This window comes from Pelodiscus sinensis, chromosome 14 (genome assembly GCF_052426305.1).
Source record: "Pelodiscus sinensis isolate ZL-2025 chromosome 14, ASM5242630v1, whole genome shotgun sequence".
Taxonomy (NCBI): domain Eukaryota; kingdom Metazoa; phylum Chordata; order Testudines; family Trionychidae; genus Pelodiscus; species Pelodiscus sinensis.
The window spans coordinates 24,472,074-24,492,717 of record NC_143065.1 but is presented as its reverse complement, the minus strand read 5'-3'; the positions used below and the strand labels follow the sequence as shown (position 1 = coordinate 24,492,717).

Genomic DNA, 20,644 nt, shown 5'->3' with positions numbered 1-20,644 from the left:
AACTAACTTTCTAGTGTAGACATACCCAAAGTTAGGCTGGTAGTCTATAATTCTCCTGGTCCTCTTCTCCTATTTAAAAAAAAAAGATTCTCTATTTGCCCTTTTCCACTCTTCTAGACCTCCCCTTTACTCCATGAGTCCTCAAAGATAATTGCTAATGGTTGTTAGGTTGCTTCAAATAATTTTCATGCAAAGGATGTACCACAGAATAAATACATCTAAGATATCTAAATATTCTTTAATTTGAACTTTCCCTATTTCAGCTTTTGTTCCTTCTACCTTGTTAATGTTAAGGTAGAAAAGAGAGCAAAGGCTAGTCAGAGGAAATAAGAAAGAGGAATGCAAGGTTACAAAAGGCCCTATCCCCTTCTGCTATGTCCCAAGTTGAATATATTTTAAATCTCTTTGTCCATCTTAAACTGAGTATATTTCATAGAAGAATTTTTCTTAAGTGGAACTCTCTTCAGAGAAGGCTTCCTCAACTCATTTGTAGCTTACTGTCATTGCCACAATAAGAAACTGCTCTCCACTGTCTTGAACAAAACCACGATCCATCTATTTATAATTAACTGTCGTCAGCCCGTTAGATGAAAGGTCACATGTCCCCTCTGATGTCCTGAAGAGTTCACTTAGAGCAATAGAGAACAAATTTTCCTCTTTATAACAGACCAAATTTTGAATGAATCCCTTAGCTTATGATCTCAGTATGATGAGTTTGACTGCATGGGTCTAATTCATGTGAGCAGCCAGACTCAAGTGGGTCTGCTCACGTGACCAATGGCTACAGGCTCAAACCTACTAGTCTTTTTCTCCTTGCTGCTTTATCTGAAATTTATCATGGCAAAGATGTTCTTTAAACAAAATACTAGTAATATCATTTAGTTTATTTGATTTTACCACGTGTGTTGGTTGAGGCATGTCAAATTGCAGACTTGGATTGCCCCTTTCAGGACCTATCCTTCCTCCTGTTGAAGTTGTTTCAACTTTTCTTAAGGCATCCATGTGGCCTGATTTCTTTCAGAAGTGTTGCGCACAGAGAACAACTATTAATCTCATTTCTTATCTAATAGGGAAAAAAGATCACAGAAGTCCACAATTTTCTTGACTTCTTATAGACTGGGACAACTAGTACTAAAAGTGAGGGTTGAGGAAGGTTCTCTCTGTCTCTCCTTCTAGAAAGAAAGGGGGAAAAAAAAGAGAGTAGCTGCAGCGCTGGCAGAAATGGCAGCTGGCCACCAGAAATTAAAAGGAGGCATTAAAGCCTTGTAAAGGAGGGGGAAAAGACTTAAGGGCATTGCAGATGAAGGAGTAGTACCGGAGGGACCAGCAATCCTTTATCCCTCCCAACCCAGGACTAGAACCCACGACCCCGGGGCTCGCACCTGGGGCTGGCACGTGCTGCGATCCCAGGGCAGGAGCCACCCATGTGTCTCGCACCTGGGGCCAGCACCGGCATGTGCCGTGACCCCGGGCAAGGGGCCGCCCATGTGCTATGGGCCGGCACTGCGCTTGTGCTGCACGCCACGTGCCCGGGGGCGGGGCCATCCCAGATTGTTTGGCAGGCATGCACAAATGGCTGGGCGGGGGCTATGGCGCCCGCGGGCATTACATTGGGGACCACTGATGTAGATGGTATCATGAGCTTTCGGGGGCACAGTCCATTTCTTAAGATGACCTGAGACGGTTCTAACACCTCTATTGTTTGCAGCTGGCTTTTGAAATACAGCAGGGGAAGGCTCTTGGGCTAGAAAAGTGCCATTTCTTTGTCCCATTAAATTCAGCTCTGGTTTTGCTGAGAGAAACTCTTGAAAATCACCATTTTCCTTCTTTCTGTTGTGTTGCTGAATAAAATTGTGGCAGTCTGCCAGCATAGTACCTGAACAAACATTCTGAATGGCTGGAGTTACATAGCTGCCAAAGTGACACCACCACCTCTCACTCCTGGGAACACTTAATCTGCCAAAGCAGGTATTGCGGGGGGAGGGGGGGAAGCCAGACTAGTCTCTCCCTAGTCACACCCCTGAACCCAGCACACTGCTCCAGTAGCCGATCCCTCCTACTCCCTGAACATCAGATTTTCCCCAGCTCCCAAGGAAAGGGGTGAGAACTAGGCTGGGTCCTCCAACCATCCACTATAGCTCCAGCAGTTCCCCCTACCTTCTGGTAACAACCTTCTCAGCTGTCACCTAATATCCTGAGCCACCAATGGTAGAAGCCTTTGCTACAGAACTGGGGGTTCAAGAATTAAACCCTAGTGATGTATGATTGGGCAGGGGGAGGGGCATTGTTACAATTACGTATAATGTTTGTTTTTAACTTTTTCCTTTTATATACTAAGGAAGTTACACATGGCAATCTATGTTAAAACAAATGTTATTTAAGTCAATTATTTCAAATTCCAGCTTTCTGGTTGCCAAGGCAGTCTTAATTTGCCCCCTTTTTTGTCTGCATTATGACACCATCTTTAATTACAAGATTACAAACTATCCTCCTCCCTCTGTGTCAGTCAATGCAAAGGATGGACATAAAAGGAAGTAGAATTAAGGCAATCTGAAAGCTGGCACTTGCTACCTTTGAGTTCTTGACTTTGCAACCTAAAAGCCTTCTTTCAATGTTGTTTTTCAGTATATCATCATACTGACGGCTTTAATTCAGATGCCTTTGTTGCTTTTTTCTTTTATTAATTTATACTCAAGAGTTAATAATAATTCTAGTCCCCTGGGCAGATAATCCAGATATACATTTCTAGAGAGCCGAATGTCTTTGTCATTTGCAATAGCTAATAGGCAGTCTGCAAAACTTGACCTCCTCTTATACACTTACATTTTGTGTATGTATTAAGTTCAGCGTGGCAAAATACAGGACAAAATGCGTAAGAGATTAAAGAGAACCTGGCCAGAAACCAGGAGACAATACTACCTTGTTTTGAGTTTGGAAACTTTCATTTTGGAGAACTCTGAAATTTTATTGCAATTCAGACTGAAAACAAATTTCAAAGTGTCATAATTTCATGTGAACCAGAAATTTCAAGTTTTGTCTAGTTTTAGCATCTGGTACATGCCACTGCCAAACCCTAGATATTGATTTGATGGTCCACAGGTCTCAGACTGTATATTTTCCAAAATATGTTTAGTACTTGATCTTTTACAGACTAGTAAATATATTTACACATCCTTTTTTCATTGATTGCCTAACCCATGTCTTCCTATAGAAAGACTAAATAACTAGACAGCATAAACTTTATCTATATGTTGTCTGCCAATAGAACACGAGGAACTGTCAGTACTCATTATGATCAGTCAGAGATCTACACAATGAAGTACTGTGCTATACTTGCTATTCTCAATTTGACAATTACCCTGGACCAGGCTTGCCAAGAAGTGATTATAACTATGCACAACAGTCACAAAGCCAGGTTGGCTATATATTCTAGTCAACAGGATATAAACTGATGAGAATAGTATCTTTCTTTAACAGCATCCATCACAATCCCCTGAGGTTGCTAGGGATCATTTTGCTGACTTCCACGGCCATACGATCAGTCTGCAAAATCTTGAATGATTTTGTTAAGCTTTTATCTATTGACTCTTATTTGTCTCCTATTAAAATATTGAAGGGAAAATTGTCAGATATTCTATAATGTACTGATATAACATAGCTTACATTTTTCCACAGCACTCTTTCTTTTGAAGGATCTGAGAACTTTGCCAACATATGTGCTATTCATCTGATAGTAACTGGGTAACCTATGTGAAATAAGCTGAGGGTCTCCAGAGGCAAGACTGGCCCTTAGGGTGGAAGTGAGGAATACCATGTCCACTTTGAAGTTTTTCCTGAGAGATCATCCATGGGAGCTTCCCTACCCGACTCAGTGTTGCAGAGGATAGGTGCATCTGTTAGCCAAGGTGGTCAGGGATATAATTCCTTGCTCTGGGTGTCCTTAAACTTCTGACTGCCAGGAGCTGGGACTGGACACCAGGGAATGAATCACTCAATAATTGCCCTGTTCATTCCCTCAGAAGCTTATGGCACCAGCTAGTATCAGAAGACAGGACACTGAGCTAGATGGCTCCTTGATCTAACCCAGTATGTCTATTCTCATACCCTGGGTAATCCTGCTTTTACTCAGAGGTGGTTTGTTTTATTGAAATCTGCATGGGAAAACTAATTAGAGGACCCAGATTGTATTACCCAGGGGGGCTGGAGGCAAGGTTTGGTGTATTTTGAGTCAAATCACAGCTAACTGTATTATTGTTCCATAAAACATTTTCTTCCATTATTTTAAAAATAATCAGATTGGCTCCCTACAAAGCCATCTCTTTCTGGGCATGAGCTCCCATTGAGTTTAGGGGAGCACCACCAACTGCTGGTCCCCTCGAAACAAAACAAAAAAAATTCAACAGTGCAGAACACTGTAAATGGAAGATATTTTTGTTCTATATCTTCTTAAAATTCAGTCTCTCATTTTGTGTGTCAAATAAAAAGTCATTTGTGGGTCCTGCAGCTTAGCAGGCCCGGAATGGAAGTTTCCATCCTTGAAGTACATAGCCTGGGACTCTGCAAGCGCAAACAGCAGTTGGCCCTTATCAGCTTTAACCCATGCACTTGAACTGGGAAACTACCAAGCGGTAAACAAGTCTGACCTCGGTCTCAGCACATAAGAGTGATAAGAATGGCATTGAGCCAGCACGTGCATACCCGGTAAACAACTGTAGTAAACAATAGAGTAATTTTTTGAGGAGTAACGTTAGTTTGAACCAAGGGGTTTGATTCGAACTAACACCGGAGCACACTTCCTGGTTCGAATCAGCTGGCAAGCGGAATAGCACGCAGGAGAGATTATGCTAATGAAGTGCAGGATATTTAAATCCCTGCTTCATTAGCAATTTCAGTCGGCTACATTTGCATCCCTAGTTCAAACTAGGGAGCAAGTGTAGACGTACCCTTATGCATTGCTCTGCTTAGGCTTATTGATGTGTCACTTTGCAATAGCAGTGTACCCATTTGGCAGTATTAGGTCTGTAATAGTAGTGACGTAGTGAGATTAATAAAAGCAACTATCCCTAGTCGACTCTATTGTGAAGAGAACTCACAATTCTGTTTGGCCATGGCTCTGTGAGTTAACAATATGTGCTATTGTGTTTATGATTTCTGTTACCGTAGTAGCAGAGAATAGGACTTCATAGGGTAGATACTGAATAGATGGTATTTCTCTGCCCCAAAGAGTTCACATGCCAGAGCCTCACTCCTGCAAAGATTTAAACACATGCACAGCTTTATATGTCTGACTAGTTTCAGTGGGAAGTCTCAGGTGTGTAATATTATGTCTTAAGTCTTTGCAGGCTTGGGGCCAAGGTAGACAGGGATGTAAGAAAGGAAAGTTTGGTCATCCCCAATTGGCAGAAGGAGGGGTCTTGAGATTAAATGATTTGTCAAAGATCGCAGAGTAGGTCTGTGGCAGAGGCAGGGGCTGAGCTCAGATCATATGAGTTTATCAGCTTTAAGCCACAACACCCTAGTAATGTAATTGCAATGATCTGGCTAGAAGCAGGAATATAACAGGTCACATGCAGTTATAGTAGCAGGAATGTTTTTATTATGCAGCATATCATGCAGCTAAAGCTCTAGTTTTTGAGGCTTTTGGAGTTAGAGTGTAGTCCCAAAAGCATGGAATGAGTTGCTCTGAAATAGGATGAACACAAAGATGTTTGGCATTTTGCCAAACCTAGCCCAAAATTAAATAAATAAATGAAAAATCCAAGACACTCTTGGGAAGTAGATTAACTCCAGTGACTCACTGCTTCTCAGCCTCATCTATGATTCATGAACCAGGATGTATTTTTAGCTCTTTTGCTGTGACAGGCATAGCACTAGGTGCAAGTATTTCATTCTAATATCAATGGCAGAATGAATAAGAGCACAGGTGTTTAGTTGAACCACCCCTGTGAGTGAAGAGCTTACAGGAGCATTGGGTGAAAGGAGCATGTAGCAGCTGTTTTAACCACTGGCTTAGTAATTCCCATGAATCATGCTCCTGTGTATGCTGTCAATAAGAGCCTGGCCAGATTACTTATCCACTGTAGTTAGTCCTTTGTCTCTGTATTCTTCTCCCTGCACAAGTAGAGGGGTGATGGGAATATGGAAGAAGTAGGTTCATCAGCCCTCTAAGGAAGGAAGTGACCTATGACAACTAAGCAGCAATTTCTCTGCAATGGCTTGTAAAGTATGGTGCATGTTTTACTGAATGCTGGTCAGTCCTGCTGTTTGCTATCCCTGGGGATTAAATTGCTCTCTCCATAGAACAGATTCAGCATGTGCAACAGTTGTGGAAACTTCTTCAGTGTTCTAGTAATGCTGTTCCATCCTGACTTGGAGGCAGAGTTGCTAGCAATGAGTGGCAACAGGGTAACACAAAATCTATGGCCTTCTGCTGAGCCAGCCAAGAAGAGACCGATAGCATCCTCCCCAATGCACAGAATTCCCCGGTGCATCCCCAAACAGCCATGAACTTTTGTTGCCAATGTTAACTTGTTAATTACTGCGTTTAAATTGGCTTTTGGGTTCTTTATTGTGGCTAATGGTTTCTAACAGAAAATGGTGCGGCTTAGGCCTTTGGCTTCCTCTGAAACTAGTGGTTCAAAGTAGGGTTTTGTTAGTTTTGAAAATCTGATTAGGGCTACAGCCTGTAGCCAGTTGGAAAACACATTTTATTGTTCACACAAAATCTAAGTGAACATTTTGTTTTCATTGAAATTCTTCACAGGATTTTTTTTTTTTTTTTACTTTTGTCAAATGGAAAAAAAAAGTTTTGAATAAAAACTTGAAAAATTGCAACACAAGTGAAAATTTTTCTTGAGTAAACTTTCATTTAGTGAAAGCCATTTTTTAAGCCAAAATCGTTTTGGAGTAAAATATTTTGACCAGCTCCAGTGCTGAGAACCATCTGCTGTGCTACCATTTGGATTCTATTCTATATGGCTTCTTATTCTGACCTCATCACTGGACTATCTGAGCACCTACCAGTAGTGCATGAAGCACCCTAACATCTGGTACATGTGGTTCATTCTTTCCCTCTCCCTTCCTATGCCTAAGGGGAGAATTGTGCATGCAGTGCAGTGTTGTTTGTGCTGCTGCATTTGTTTGGGGGTGGAAGGTGTTCAGAACTTGGTAGGGTAAACTCAGCATCATGCAGGTTGGGGTACAGGCAGTTAATGAACTTCTGGAGGAACTGAGAACCTGGGGCAGAACTGAAAGGGTTAGCTGGTCATTAGCAGCTTGATGTGGTGGCTGCTAATAACATTCTACACCAGCAAACTGAAAGAAGAAGAAAGAGAACCACACCAAACCCCAAACCACCATCTTTTTGCATTAACAAATAGATTTTTGAACTGTACGTTGACAGGACCTGCCCCTTTCTTAAGTTAGACCAGAACATACACCCACAGGAAGGCAGTGCTGTCACTGGATTTATCAGATCTGGTACAATGACTAGTGGAGCTTGTTATTTATGGACACGGCTTTGTGAACATTTTCTTAGCCGTTGGCTCTGCTAAAAGTTCAGAGCTGAATTCTTAAAAACAAAACAAAAAACCACAGTTGTATGAAGAAACTTAACCCAGCCACACATGGGCCATTGAGATAAGTTTGTCCAAGCATACTGGAGATGGGGACAATGCAATTGGAGCAGCCCAAGGTGGCATAGTCTTGTGAGTAAGACAGTCCCACAGTGCCATGGTGGGGAACCCAGATACTTTTTCTAGGTCAAAAGCTGCTTGTTAGAGCAAAGCTGGGTACAGAAATATTTGAGTTGGAGGCAGATTCTTTGCATGCTCTTTTGCATTCAGTACAAATGTTTATGATCCTTGCATTACCCACAGAGCCGCCTTATGTTTATAGTAATAGAAATGTAGCCGTGTTAGTCTGGTATAGCTGAAGGAAAATGCAGGACTATGTAGCACTTTAAAGACTAACAAGATGGTTTATTAGATGATGAGCTTTCGTGGGCCAGACCCACTTCCTCAGATCAAATAGTGGAAGAAAATAGTCACAACCATATATACCAAAGGATACAATTTAAAAAAATGAACACATATGAAAAGGACAAATCACATTTCAGAACAGAAGGGGGATGCGGGGAGGAGGGGGGAGGAAGGTAATTGTCTGTGAGTTAATGATATTAGAGGTGGGGAAAGGTAGATGTCTCTGAGCTAATGGTATTAGAGGTGATAATTGGGGAAGCTATCTTTGTAATGGATAAGGTAGCTGGGGTCTTTTACATCTGCACTTGAAAGGGAATCCTCTGAACTGTCATTCATGCTAAAATTCGACACTCTCCGGGGGGGGATTGAACAAAGACCCCAGCTACCTTACCCATTACAAAGATAGCTTCCCCAATTATCACCTCTAATACCATTAGCTCAGAGACATCTACCTTTCCCCACCTCTAATATCATTAACTCACAGACACTTACCTTCCCCCCCCCGCATCCCCCTTCTGTTCTGAAATGTGATTTGTCCTTTTCATATGTGTTCATTTTTTTAAATTGTATCCTTTGGTATATATGGTTGTGACTATTTTCTTCCACTATTTGATCTGAGGAAGTGGGTCTGGCCCACGAAAGCTCATAATCTAATAAACCATCTTGTTAGTCTTTAAAGTGCTACATAGTCCTGCATTATGTTTATAGTGAACTGAACTTAAGACTTACATTTGCATAATCATGTGAGAACACTTGTTCGAAAAAGGGTGTACAGGTTCTTTGAAAAAGGGTGGTTTTTTCGAAAGAACCCCATCTAGACTGTGGTTTCTTTTTTGAAAAACCCTTTTTCAAAAAAGTGCTTTCACGTGATTACCCAAATGAAGCGCAACACTTGTAAATCCATGCTTCATTTGCATTTTCGATCAGGTCATTTACATTCCCCTTTCAGAAGAGGAATGTAGTTTAGACGTATACTGTTGTAACTAGAAGGGAAAAGGCTACACCTTTTATGCTCTCATCTCGGTGACACAGGAATTGTTCCCAAATCAGCTTCTGCATAATTGGGGTTTATTCACACACCGATGCCTATTGGAAGAGTCGTTGGCCTCTACTTTGGAGAGGAACATTCCTCTCTAATAAGGACTTGATAATGTCCCTAATAACTGAAAGGGACTACCATGTATGTGCCTGATCCCTGCCTCACCGAACTCAATGGAAACTTTATGAATGACCTCACTGGACTCAGCAGGATCTTGTGTTCGTAGCCTAGGTTTCAAATTTAATTATGGTGGCTTTTGCTTGGGCAGAGTATTTCCATAGTCAGGTCAGTACATTATCTGCCTTCCGGACTGTTCATGTTCTGTGCAGTACCCTTGATTCAGCATTGCTTTCCTTTGGCTGGTGACTGTCATTTTATACAGCTTTGGAAATCAAGAATCAAGTTGTTATTGGCATATGTAGATGCTACATCAGCTGTTTAGCTCAGAAGCCTGCATACAAGTGACCTGCCCTTTTACTCAACAACCTTGAGCAAGCTAATTACTTTGCCCTATTCCATTTACATTTTTGTACATTTTGGCTAATCATTGTGGCATTAATACACCTACATTTAGACTTAAACCACCTTGCAGTTGGGATTTCCTTTCCATTTTCCCCACAGGGGAAAAATAACATGTCTTGCTTGTTAGAAAATACAAATAATGTAAATTGTTCTTTGGTGGTTGGGAAGATCAGGTTGAAGAATTGTTTCTTTTCAGTTAGACTATGGTAAGGTGGATAGTAGCTCTTAGTTCTTGTGGAGAGACGATGGTTTCCATAAGTATATGCTTTTTTAGTAGTTGGGTAGTGACTCGACTAGTTTCTTCCCTCCCCCCCCCCCCCGCCCCGCCCACTGCCTATATTAGAGAGAAGCAGCAAAGGGGGGATCAGGAGCTAGTGCTGTAGGGAGCTGGCTTAAAAGCTGGTTCCATCCAGCACCATCTCAGGGGGCAAAAGAGGTGCAGAGCTGTAGCAGGGGGCTGGGTGGGGGCTGAGAATCAGCTGATTCCCAGCTCTGCCCAGTCCCAGATACTGCACCTCTGCTTTTTAAATGCATTAAGAGCCCCCTATTGACTAATCTAGTTATCCATGGAAATTCCATGGACAATTTGATTAACTGATTACCTGCAATTTAACATCCCTACTCCATGGACCCTCACCCTGGAAACAGATGGTTTGATTGTGTTTGAGGGGCAGAGCTGTCAGGGGGTTGAGATCCTGGACAGCAATGCAGCCTTTTAAGCAGGAGTGGGTGGGCAATAACATGTTGGTAGTTTACCAGGGTTAGCCTGTGGCAGGCCACCACCACTATATTTATCTGCACAGCCGCAGGTACCGGTGATCGCAGTACCTGTTGGCTGCGGAACGCTGTTCCCAGCCAATAGGAGTATCAGAAAGTGGTGTGTACTAGGACTACTTGTGAAACTGTTACTTTGGCAATCTGTGGCCACACCAGGATGGCAAATTCTTCTTCAGGCATAATCCCCCACTCTACCTTGCTAGGCTTTAATATCTGCCAGCCCATCTTTGCCTGGCTGCTGATCTCAGCCAGTCACTGTCAGACCAGGGGAAGGTGCATTTCCAAGACTGAATTTGAATTTGTGTAGGAATAGCACATTTCATTGTAATGTTTAAGGGTATGTCTACACTGCAAAGTTAATTCGAAATAACAGCTTCAACAGTGTCTATACATGCAAACTGCTATTTCAAAATAGCATAAAATTGACTTCGAAATAGCGGAGCGCTTAATTCGAATTTGGTAAACCTCATTCTACGAGGAGTAACGCCAAATTCGATATAGCTATTTTGAATTAAGTGCTGTGTAGACACTTAATTCGAAATAGGGGGCCTCCGGCCCTTCCCTGAGAGCCCTGGTGGCCACTCTGGGCACAACCAGGAAAACTTACTCTTCTCTCCCCCCAACCCCAGAGCCATTAAAGGGGTAGACCCTGGCCACAGTGCCTGTGTCAGCTCCAAGCCTCTAGCCCAGAGCCAGCAGTGGCCCCAAAACATGAGCCAGAAAGCCACTGGCAGCCAGCCCTCCACCGCTCCCCAGAAGCAGTCTGCCAGCTCCCAGGAGCCTGACGGGCTGGAGAAGACAGGCGCCTTCCTGGTCCAGGGTGGGAGATCATGGACCTTATTCAAGTTTGGGGGGAATGCCCCCAACGTCCATAATCTCCGCACTAGATGGAGGAACGTGACCGTCTAGGGCAGGATAGCTGCCAGCCTGGCCACCAAAGGCCACATGCGAACCCAGGAGCAGGTTAGCATGAAAATCAAGTTGGTCCGGTGAGATCCCACACTCTGGGTCCTGAGCTTCCCCTCCCCCTTCTTCCCCTTCCTTCCCCCTTGCAGTTCCCTCCTCCCAAGTTTCTCCCTCCCCTTTTCTACTCTCTCTCTTCCCCTCTCCCACCTCCTTTTCCCAGTCTCCCCAGAGGTTCATTCCCCCCCTCCCAGTTTTGTTCAATAAACCCAGTTTCTGTTTTTGAACAGACGTGGTTTTTGTCTGATGTCAGGAAGGGGGGCTAGGGAGGGGTAAGTGGAAGAACGTGAGGGAGGAATGGGGCACGAGCCCCTGGTGGGGAGGACCGGGGTGGCTCTGAGGGCTCCTTGGGGTGGACGCTCTCCTGCAGGACCTCCTGGATCCTGACAGCCCCTCAGTGGACCCCCTGGATGGCAGCCTGCAGCAAGTGCAGCCAGGCTGATGGCAATGACCCCACGAGACACACCGGCATGCCCGGGGCAGCTCTGGCTCCATGTGGCCGAGTGCTGTGGTTTCCTGAGTGTGGGCACTTGGGGCACTCCAAGACAGGACTGCTTTGCTGTCCCTCATCAAGGTAGACAAGCAAGCGGGGAACCCTGAGAACTGTCTGTCCGGGGTGGGGGTAGGATTCCTTTAAGCATGGAGCTCAGTTAGCCTCAGGCAACAGCCCCACAAACTAAGTCCTAACCTGATGCCCTGCCAGCACTGGTTCCAGCTAGCCTTAACTTCGGTTCAGGGTCCACTCAGTGTGGACGTGCTATTTCGAAATAGCAAAATGCTATTTTGAAATAGTTTTTGTGTGCAGATTCACTATTTTGAATTAGCTTAATTCGAATTAACCATTAAGTTAATTCGAAATAGCGCTGTAGTGTAGACATACCCTTAAGGTGCCCCTGCCCTAGGTATTGTTCGAGTAGGCATCCTTTCTTCTAGGCAGCCCCGTGGAGGTTTTAACTACTTTCTTAACTGAGCAACATTGGTATTGATAGTTTTATATGCAAAAGCATAATATAACATGGAGAAAATATATAGAATATTATATCTTAGACCACAAGGTATTTTATTACATCACTAGGGTTAGGATATAGAGCATCATAGAACAGGAAGGGACCTCTATGGACCATCAAATCCAATCCTCTGCACTTACGGCAGGACCAACCACCATCTGATCATCCCTGACAGGTATCTAACTTGATCTTAAAAATCTCCAGGGATGGAGATTCTGCAACATACTGAGGCAATTTATTCCAGTGTTTAACCATCTGACGGTTAGGAAGTTTTTCCTAATATCTAACCTAAACCTCCCTTGCTGCAATTTAAGCCCATTGCTGCTTTTCCTATCAGAGGTCAAGGAGAACAATCCTCCCCTACCGTGTAACACCCTTTTAGGTACTTGAAAGTTGCTATCATGTCCCCTCTCAGTCTTCTCTTTTCCAGACTAAACAAACCCAATTCTTTCAGTCTTCCCTCATAGGTCATGTTTTCTAGACCTTTAATCATTTTTGTTGCTCTTCTGTGGAGCTTCTCCATTTTGCCTACACCTTTCTTGAAATGTGTCACCCAGAACTAGACACATTACTCCAGTTCAAGCCTAATCAGTGCAGAGTAGAGCGGGAGAATTATTTCTTGTGTCTTGCATACAACTCTCCTGTTAATGCATCACAGAATGATGTTGCTTTTTTTGCAGCAGTGTTACACGGTTGACTCAGACTTAGCTTGTGGTCCATTATTGACCCTAGATCCCTTTCCGAAATACTCCTTCCTAGGTAATCGTATCCCATTCTGTATGTGCGAAACTGATTGTTTCTTCCTAAATGCAGTACTTTGCATTTGTCCTTATGAAATTTCATCCTATTTACCTCAGACCATTTCTCCAGTTTTCCCAGATCATTTTGAATTTTCATCCTATTCTCCAAAATACTTGCAACCCTTCCCAGCCTGGTATCATCTGCAAACTTGATAAATTTACTTTCTATGAAATTATCTAAATCATTGATGAAAACTTTCAACAGAATCAGTCCCAGAAACAATCCCTGGGGTATCCCACTCATGCCCTTCCAGCATGACTAAACCATTGATAACTACTCTCTGGGAATGGTTATCCAACCAGTTGTGTACCCACCTAATAGTAGCTCCATCTTGGTTGTCTAGTTTAACAGATACTTTGTCATACTCGCAAAGGCTCAATCCCACTCCCTCTTACTTCTGCAACATTTATACCAGATGCTTGCTTGACTAATAAAAGGCGGGAAGCCAGGAGAATACTGGCCCTAGCAATCCTTCGGCAGCCTCAGACTCCAGCCAAACTCCTTCCATACTAAGGGGGCTAGTTCCTGAAGCCAGTGCTTCCACTTCTACTTCCAAATGGAGTCAGTCAGTCATTCTTCACTGCAGAGTAAGCTCAGATGATTTGCACTTGGGGTTATCCTCCCCTTTGTCTGAGCAGCCACAAGGCAAAGCCCTATCAGAGTTACTTTGTCCTTGCTGCAAGTGTGAGTACCTCAAGGACTTCTGAGGACATATTCCATGTAGTACAGTGAGCTGAGTGCCTTAATTATTCTTTTCCAGTGAATTGTGGGATAATTTGCCCATCCTTCAGGGTGCACACAGGGAATTGTGGGATGGCAGTGGACGACTCATTGGCATTCAGATGGGCGAGCCTGAATCCTCACTGCAAAATGGTTACCAGCCAGAGTGAAAGCAGAAATCAGGCTCTAGCCCACTCCCCAGGCTATGCCAGCTAACCCAGTTTGCAAGCACAGGTAAATTCATGCGAGAGGATTTTGTTAGGGAAGGGCACTAGGGTAGTTAGGGCAACACTTAAGAGCCCAACACTATCTATGTATTTGGGTGGTGAGGCCATCCTGTTGCTGATGCCACAACACCTACACTTCTATTGGCAGGGCACTACTCAACCTGTGCTATCGTGGACACGTCTATCAGAACTAGGAATGACACTTCCAGCTCCAGTGTATACTGACTTAAGTCAAGGCATCACACTTTTTACAGCCTAGGGCAGTCTCTCTTGCTTTATTTAGCAGGGGCTCCAGTCTCCTTTAAGTCCTTGTTTTGCTTGCTTTGCGGGCAGCGGCCTCTTCTGCACAAGTTCCTGAATCCCATTGGCAGAGCCTTCTATTTCCCTCCCATTCCCTTTGATCAGCTTCTCCCATTCTCTTTGGCCAATTTCTCTTGGACTCCGGCCCCTATTGTCTTTCTATCCTTTTACCTGCTTTTTTCTCTCTGAGATTTGGGGATTCAGCCTCTAGGGATCATGTATCTTTAGGTCTCTCATGAACAGTAAACACATCAGAGAACAGAGGAAGCTGCTATATTAATGCATTTCCTCTACTCAGGTTTTAATCAAGGAGTCATCTGTTGTGAATAAGATCAGTTCCACTCAGAGTAATCTCTTGCAAAAACCTAGTATTGATTTTTTTTCATCTTTGCTAAGAGTAGCTTCCCACGCATCTGTTCAGGATGCAAGGGTGAACTTACTCATCATCATATGAGCTCAGAATATGACTCACTCTTCTGAATCTTTCGTTTCATCAAGGGTAGCAGAGTGTCGCCAGACAGCTCACTGAGTTACTCTTCCGACAGAAAATGGAGCTTAAAATATGTGCATGTAAACAGACTTGTGCAATGCTTTTCTGAGTGGCATGCTTAGCTGCTCCCTCTGTGGGAGCTAGTTAATGAGGAGGGAAAACATGATTCTCCATAAATGCTGCTTTGTATAATTCAGAGATTTTTAATCTCTTTAATTTTTAAAACAAAAGACAGGACTATGTAGCACTTTAAAGACTAACAAGATGGTTTATTAGGTGATGAGCTTTCGTGGGCCAGACCCACTTCCTCAGATCAAATTGTGGAAGAAAATTGTCACAACCATATATACCAAAGGATACAATTTAAAAAAATGAACACACATGAAAAGGACAAATCACATTTCAGAAGAGAAGGGGAATGGGGGGGAGGTAAATGTCTGTGAGCTAATGAAATTAGAGGTGATAATTGGGGAAGCTATCTTTGTAATGGGTAAGGTAATTAGTCTTTATTCAAACTTAAGTGTAAAGTGTCGAATTTGAGCATGAATGACAGTTCAGAGGATTCTCTTTCAAGTGTATTCTTAAAAGGCCTTTGAAGCAGGATGCAGGTAATCAAGTCAGTGAGACAATGTCCTTTCTGGCTGAAATGGCAAGAAACTGTTTTTTCTTTGTGATCCTGTCTAATATTTGTTTTGTGGGCATTGATCCTTTGGCGAAGTGTCTGAGACATTTGTCCAATGTACATAGCAGATGGACACTTTCGGCACATAACATAAATTATATTTCTGGATGCGCAGGAATATAAGATCAAGAACACATAACTCACTTGGTTAGGTCCAATAATAGTATCAGCAGAGTGAATATGTGAACAAAGCTGGCAACGGGATTTCTTGCAAGGGAAGGTACCAGGGTTGGTATTAGTGTGGTAATGCCAATTATCACCTCTAATATCATTAGCTCACATACATTTACCTCCCCCCATCTCCCTTCTGTTCTGAAATTTGATTTGTTCTTTTCATATGTGTTCATTTTTTAATTGTATCCTTTGGTATATATGGTTGTGACAATGTTCTTCCACAATTTGATCTGAGGAAGTGGGTCTGGCCCACGAAAGCGCATCACCTAATAAGCCATCTTGTTAGTCTTTAACATGCTACATAGTCCTGTTTTATGTTTCAGCTACACCAGACTAACACAGCTACATTTCTATCACTTTAATTTTTAAATCACAGTCCTGCAGGACAATGGCACCAAGAGCAGAAATCCCACTTTGTACCATTAAAAAATGGAACGGAACAAAACTCAGGTTCACTAAAAATATTTCTGTAACAGTCATTTCAGAGATCCTTAGGCTAGTTTCAGCTGTAGCTTCTGCAAGAACACTCCATAATCTCCTTCCTGTGGTACTTTTCATTAATCAACAGAGGTTTTAATTCAGAAAAAGACAGCAGCCACGTGGCTAACTCAGCTGAAGAACTTACAACTGCTGCTTCTTGTTGTCCTGTAAACCAGTGATTTGGGGTGCCTTTGTTTTTGGGTTTCAACTTGAGATGCCTTATAAGGAGCCTGATATTTCAGTGGGCAGGAGCACTGCACCCCCTGAAAAATCAAGCTGCTTTAAAACATCTCACAGTGGACCTTCAAAATCACTTGCGACTTCTGAAAATGTAAGTATTCCTGTGCTCGGATGTTTTCTACATACAGAGAATAAAACTTGGTTACTTTGATGTTAGTTGAAAGAAAACAACAAAAAAAGGGCAAACACGTGTTCAGGTAGAGATGACACAATGTTTTGCTCTCTTTAATATCTTCCACACTGCATGTCCCCTCATCCTGTCAGCTTGTGTGCAAGCAGGATAAAATAGACTTGCGGCTACCTACACAACATATGCAAAATACTGTAACAATGCTAACTTCAAATCTTTCGTCCATCTTATTTGTAGATGGTTACTTACCATGAGCTGAAGGGTTCGTTCTTTGTGCTCTGAAATTGTTCCAGTCTCTCTTTCCAGATTTGGAAACCTCTTTGTCTCACTGGAGCGACGCATTATGGGAACAGATGGGGTTTTAATGCTGACCTTATGGTACAGGATCAGAGCTCTGCCTCATTCCAACTTGAGGCTTTGTGCATATTTTCATGCCTGCCAAAGATATCTGGGTTCCCACTAAATAGAAATGTCTTTAACAAGTAAAATAGGTGTCAACGTCCTTTACCAAGTCACAAAATGTTCATTAGGGAAGCAGGTCAGCTAATCTTTCAGATAATTATTGACATCTTTCCAGAAGTCTTTCCTAATTTTGGAGTCTTCTGGAGCGGTATCATTGCTATTTGCAAAGTAATCTAAACAGGGATAATATTTCAAAAGAACCCTGGAAAACAATGAAGTTATGCATGCTGATTTTTTAACATTTTTATTATAAGTTTTCAGTGCTTAAATAAATATATACATACTGTTCCATTAGAAAATAGTGAAGCTGAATGCAGGGTAAGTTGAACAAACAAATCTGTATTAACTCCTGTCCACCAAAGGAATCTCTGGGCTAAAACATCTTGGGATTCCACAGAGAATCTGATTCTTGTGCTCTGTTTCACTCCTATTCCTGCACCAAAGCCATATGAATGAGCTTTGTTGCAGGGAAATCAAGTGCGTACCATAGATTGGAAAGACAGAATCCATCTGTAGATCCAGGAGCAAGTTGGTGCTCTATGGTACAGTCCCTCCCAGGCCCAGGGAGAAGGGAGCAACTGCCCCAGGGCTCAGTGATTCAAAGGGGCCTGGGGCTCCTGGGTACCACCACTGCTACTGGGACCTTTAAATTGCCTCCAGAGTGCGATGCGGCGTGCTCCACAGCCCTGGACAGCACGCTCCAGGTGGCACTGTAGGCTGAGGGAGGGTGCGATGTTTTGAGGGCTGAGGGGTGGTACAGTACACTCCAGGTGAAGCTGAGGCCCTCCCCATTTCGGGAGCATGGAGCTGGCCCCCACACCTTGCCTGGGAGCCTGGTAAGTCTGTTGGCTCCTCTGCTCCCTCTACACATGCTGCTGTGGACTGGAATAGCAGTGTCTGCTCTCCCCACCCCATACGCAGGCATCGCCAGCCACTGAATCTGCACAAGTTTGGATCCAAAGGCCCCTCTGCTTGTGCCCACCAATACTTTGCTCCATGCTGTCCTCTTTCATGTGACATGCAGGTTCCCTCTCTGCCTGACCACGCTGCAGGACATTGGCCCTTCTGCCAATGCATCAATGTCACCACCGCCTCTCTCTCATTCCTCCTGGACCTATGGTAACCCTAATGGAGTGATGTAAACTGCACTAAGATGGCCAAGGATAAGCAGGGGCCGGGGGGAGGGGAGGCGGTTAGATATTTGTGTATATTAATTGCCCTGCCTCCTCTTAATGCTATGTTGTTTGCATTCCTGGTTTAGTCAATTACATTATACAATCAAATAAAGTATATACAGTAGTGAGGGGCAGATTTGAAAACGATTCTACAAATGTTTCTGTGTGTATTTAATGCCCTTAAAGGGCCAAAATTACCCAGTTATGAATCCTTTCATGTTTTTCAAGATGTTCTTTTCAATAGCTGTAATTTCTTTTGCTCTCCATTTCCACTCTAGTACATGGGCTGTATTGAAGTGTTGCAGTCAATGAGGTCTCTGGACTTTGGCACCAGGACACAAGTCACCAGGTAAGCGGTGGGTGACTGATATCCAGCTTAATACAAAGCCTGGAAGTTAATTTCTATATGAAGCCGTAGATGTGGATTAACTTTTCAGTTTCCTGTGTGTGTTTTTAGTGGTGATCTAAAATATTGATGATTGCAATATGCCCCATCTGTCCTGAAAAATAAGCTGTGTTCACTGCCAACACTACACAGGACCCCCATCCTGAGGTCTCTTCTCTTCCACTCTTTGTTTTGGACACAGACAGGAACACAATATATTCAATGCCTGATGTGGAATGCGAGATTGGTGTAGGTGCCCACTACACCACCTACTTCCCAGGGGAATTCCCAACGGTGTCTTTCTGTTCTGCAGTGGTTTTGAAGATTTCAGAGAAGGGAAGGAAAAGTTTTAAGCTTCCAGGAGAGTATTATAAACAAGATTAAGTCAAGAGGAATGTGAAAAATTACAAAAGTGGTTTGAAATGGGCCAATATAACTAATATTTGAAGTTGCCGAAGAGGATATTGATTCCCTTGATAAGATGCGGCAGAGCTTTGCCATGAGGCTTTTATGCGAAGCTGAATGTCGGAAGCAAACCTCTACCTTTGAAAACGAAATTGTTCTAAGTTTGTCTTTAAAGTTCCTGTGTAATATCTTTTAATGCAGCCATGATTTTTGTATAATTTAAATTAGAAGCTGTTTGCACTTATAATCAACTCATGCACACAGCCATCCCAGATGGCTGTTAGAAGCTATTATGCCTCTTCCTGGCCTCTCTGCCCCCAGCTCAACCCTCCTCCATCTCTGCCAGCAGGTTAGTGTGTGTGGGGGGGACCTGCTCCTAACTGGAGGGGGTGGGGGAAGATGCGGTACAAGCTCCCTCTCCTCCTTGCAGGGTCGGGCTCAGTCGTGCACCAGATTTGGGGCCTTGCCGTACAGTGTTGGTGGGGTGTTTGTGCAATTCCTTAGCAGTGTTCCTTCTATTGTTTTCCATTCATGGGAAAAATTAGTTTTGTTATGGGCACCCAGGCACATGTAGATGTGCACCACCAGTAGAAACACATGCGGGTGTCAGTGAGCACTCGATTAATCAACGGGGTAGCATTTGAATCTCTTCCGGATGGCTGCCCAAGTGCACAGCTTACAGGGAACCCTGAGCTAATCATTCACAGATCAAAGAAGTAGGTGAAGTTCCATTGGCTCATGGAAGTCAGCAGTTAACACCCAGACCAACAAATTGTTATCTTTGGTAGCTCTAGAGGCTAAAAAGTGAAGTTATCTCACAACTTTGCATGCCACGGAGTATGTTATTACACTTACAAAATAGAGCTCTCAATGGATTGTTTGGAAAATAACAAACAAGTAATTGTTTAAAGGAAATTCTCCAAGTCCAATTTGGCCCAAACTTTAGGTTTTGCAAACATGAACAATATTAAAACTTAACAATAGAAATGTTTCCATTACTTAAAAAAATTCCAGTGAGAGTTTGCAGCCCCTTGTAGTACGTGTGACAGCAAAGTGCAAACCTAAAACACATCTACAACTCTGATGCTGGGCTAGCACAGCAGAATTTGAAGTTCTATAAATGAGCAATTGACTAGAAGCAAAAGCAAAATTGATTAGCCTATTCTTCTTCTCCTAGCTGAGAAACTAGTATAAATACTCTGAAAGAATACTGACTATTTTAAATGTATTCAGTTTTGATAATCTAAGGTATCTGCAACTTGGGAAAACAGTTTGTTTGTTTGTTTGTTTGTTTGTTTGTTTGTTTGTTTGTTTGTTTGTTTGTTTTTAGGTTTTTTACTTTGATAGCATGTCTTTTAAAAAAAAAAAGGGACATTTTTTTTTCAAAATTGGGCCCAAGTAGCCACAGAATGTGTGTCTAAAGCTTTATCGACAGGACAAGCTGGGTGAGAGTCCCTGCTCATCTACACATACTGTAACTGCCTAGTGCAAATATAAATAGCAGTGTATCTGCGGTAGCACAAAGAACATCAGGGGAGGCACAGCTGAGTACGTACCCAACGTTGTGTGTAACCTGTTATGCTTCCTTTTTTCCTGCACAACAGCTTACCTCTTTGCTGAAATGTAGGCTAAAGCACTGTCCTTTTAGAAACTCTCAGAGGGTAGCCAATTTAGTCTGTAACTGTA

At 43.0% G+C, this 20,644-nt stretch overlaps 1 protein-coding gene across 4 annotated transcripts in view; it reads left to right on the top strand.

Annotated features, from left to right (window-relative positions):
• SHC4 (SHC adaptor protein 4) overlaps positions 1 to 20,644 on the top strand; it is an 80,724-nt gene that overhangs the window by 13,206 nt on the left and 46,874 nt on the right. For all 4 annotated transcript variants that reach the window (XM_075897209.2, XM_075897210.2, XM_075897208.2 and 1 more), the window contains exon 2: positions 18,447 to 18,517. In XM_075897209.2, coding sequence (XP_075753324.2) covers positions 18,447 to 18,517 — 71 coding nt within the window. The remainder of the gene's footprint in view (positions 1 to 18,446; positions 18,518 to 20,644) is intronic.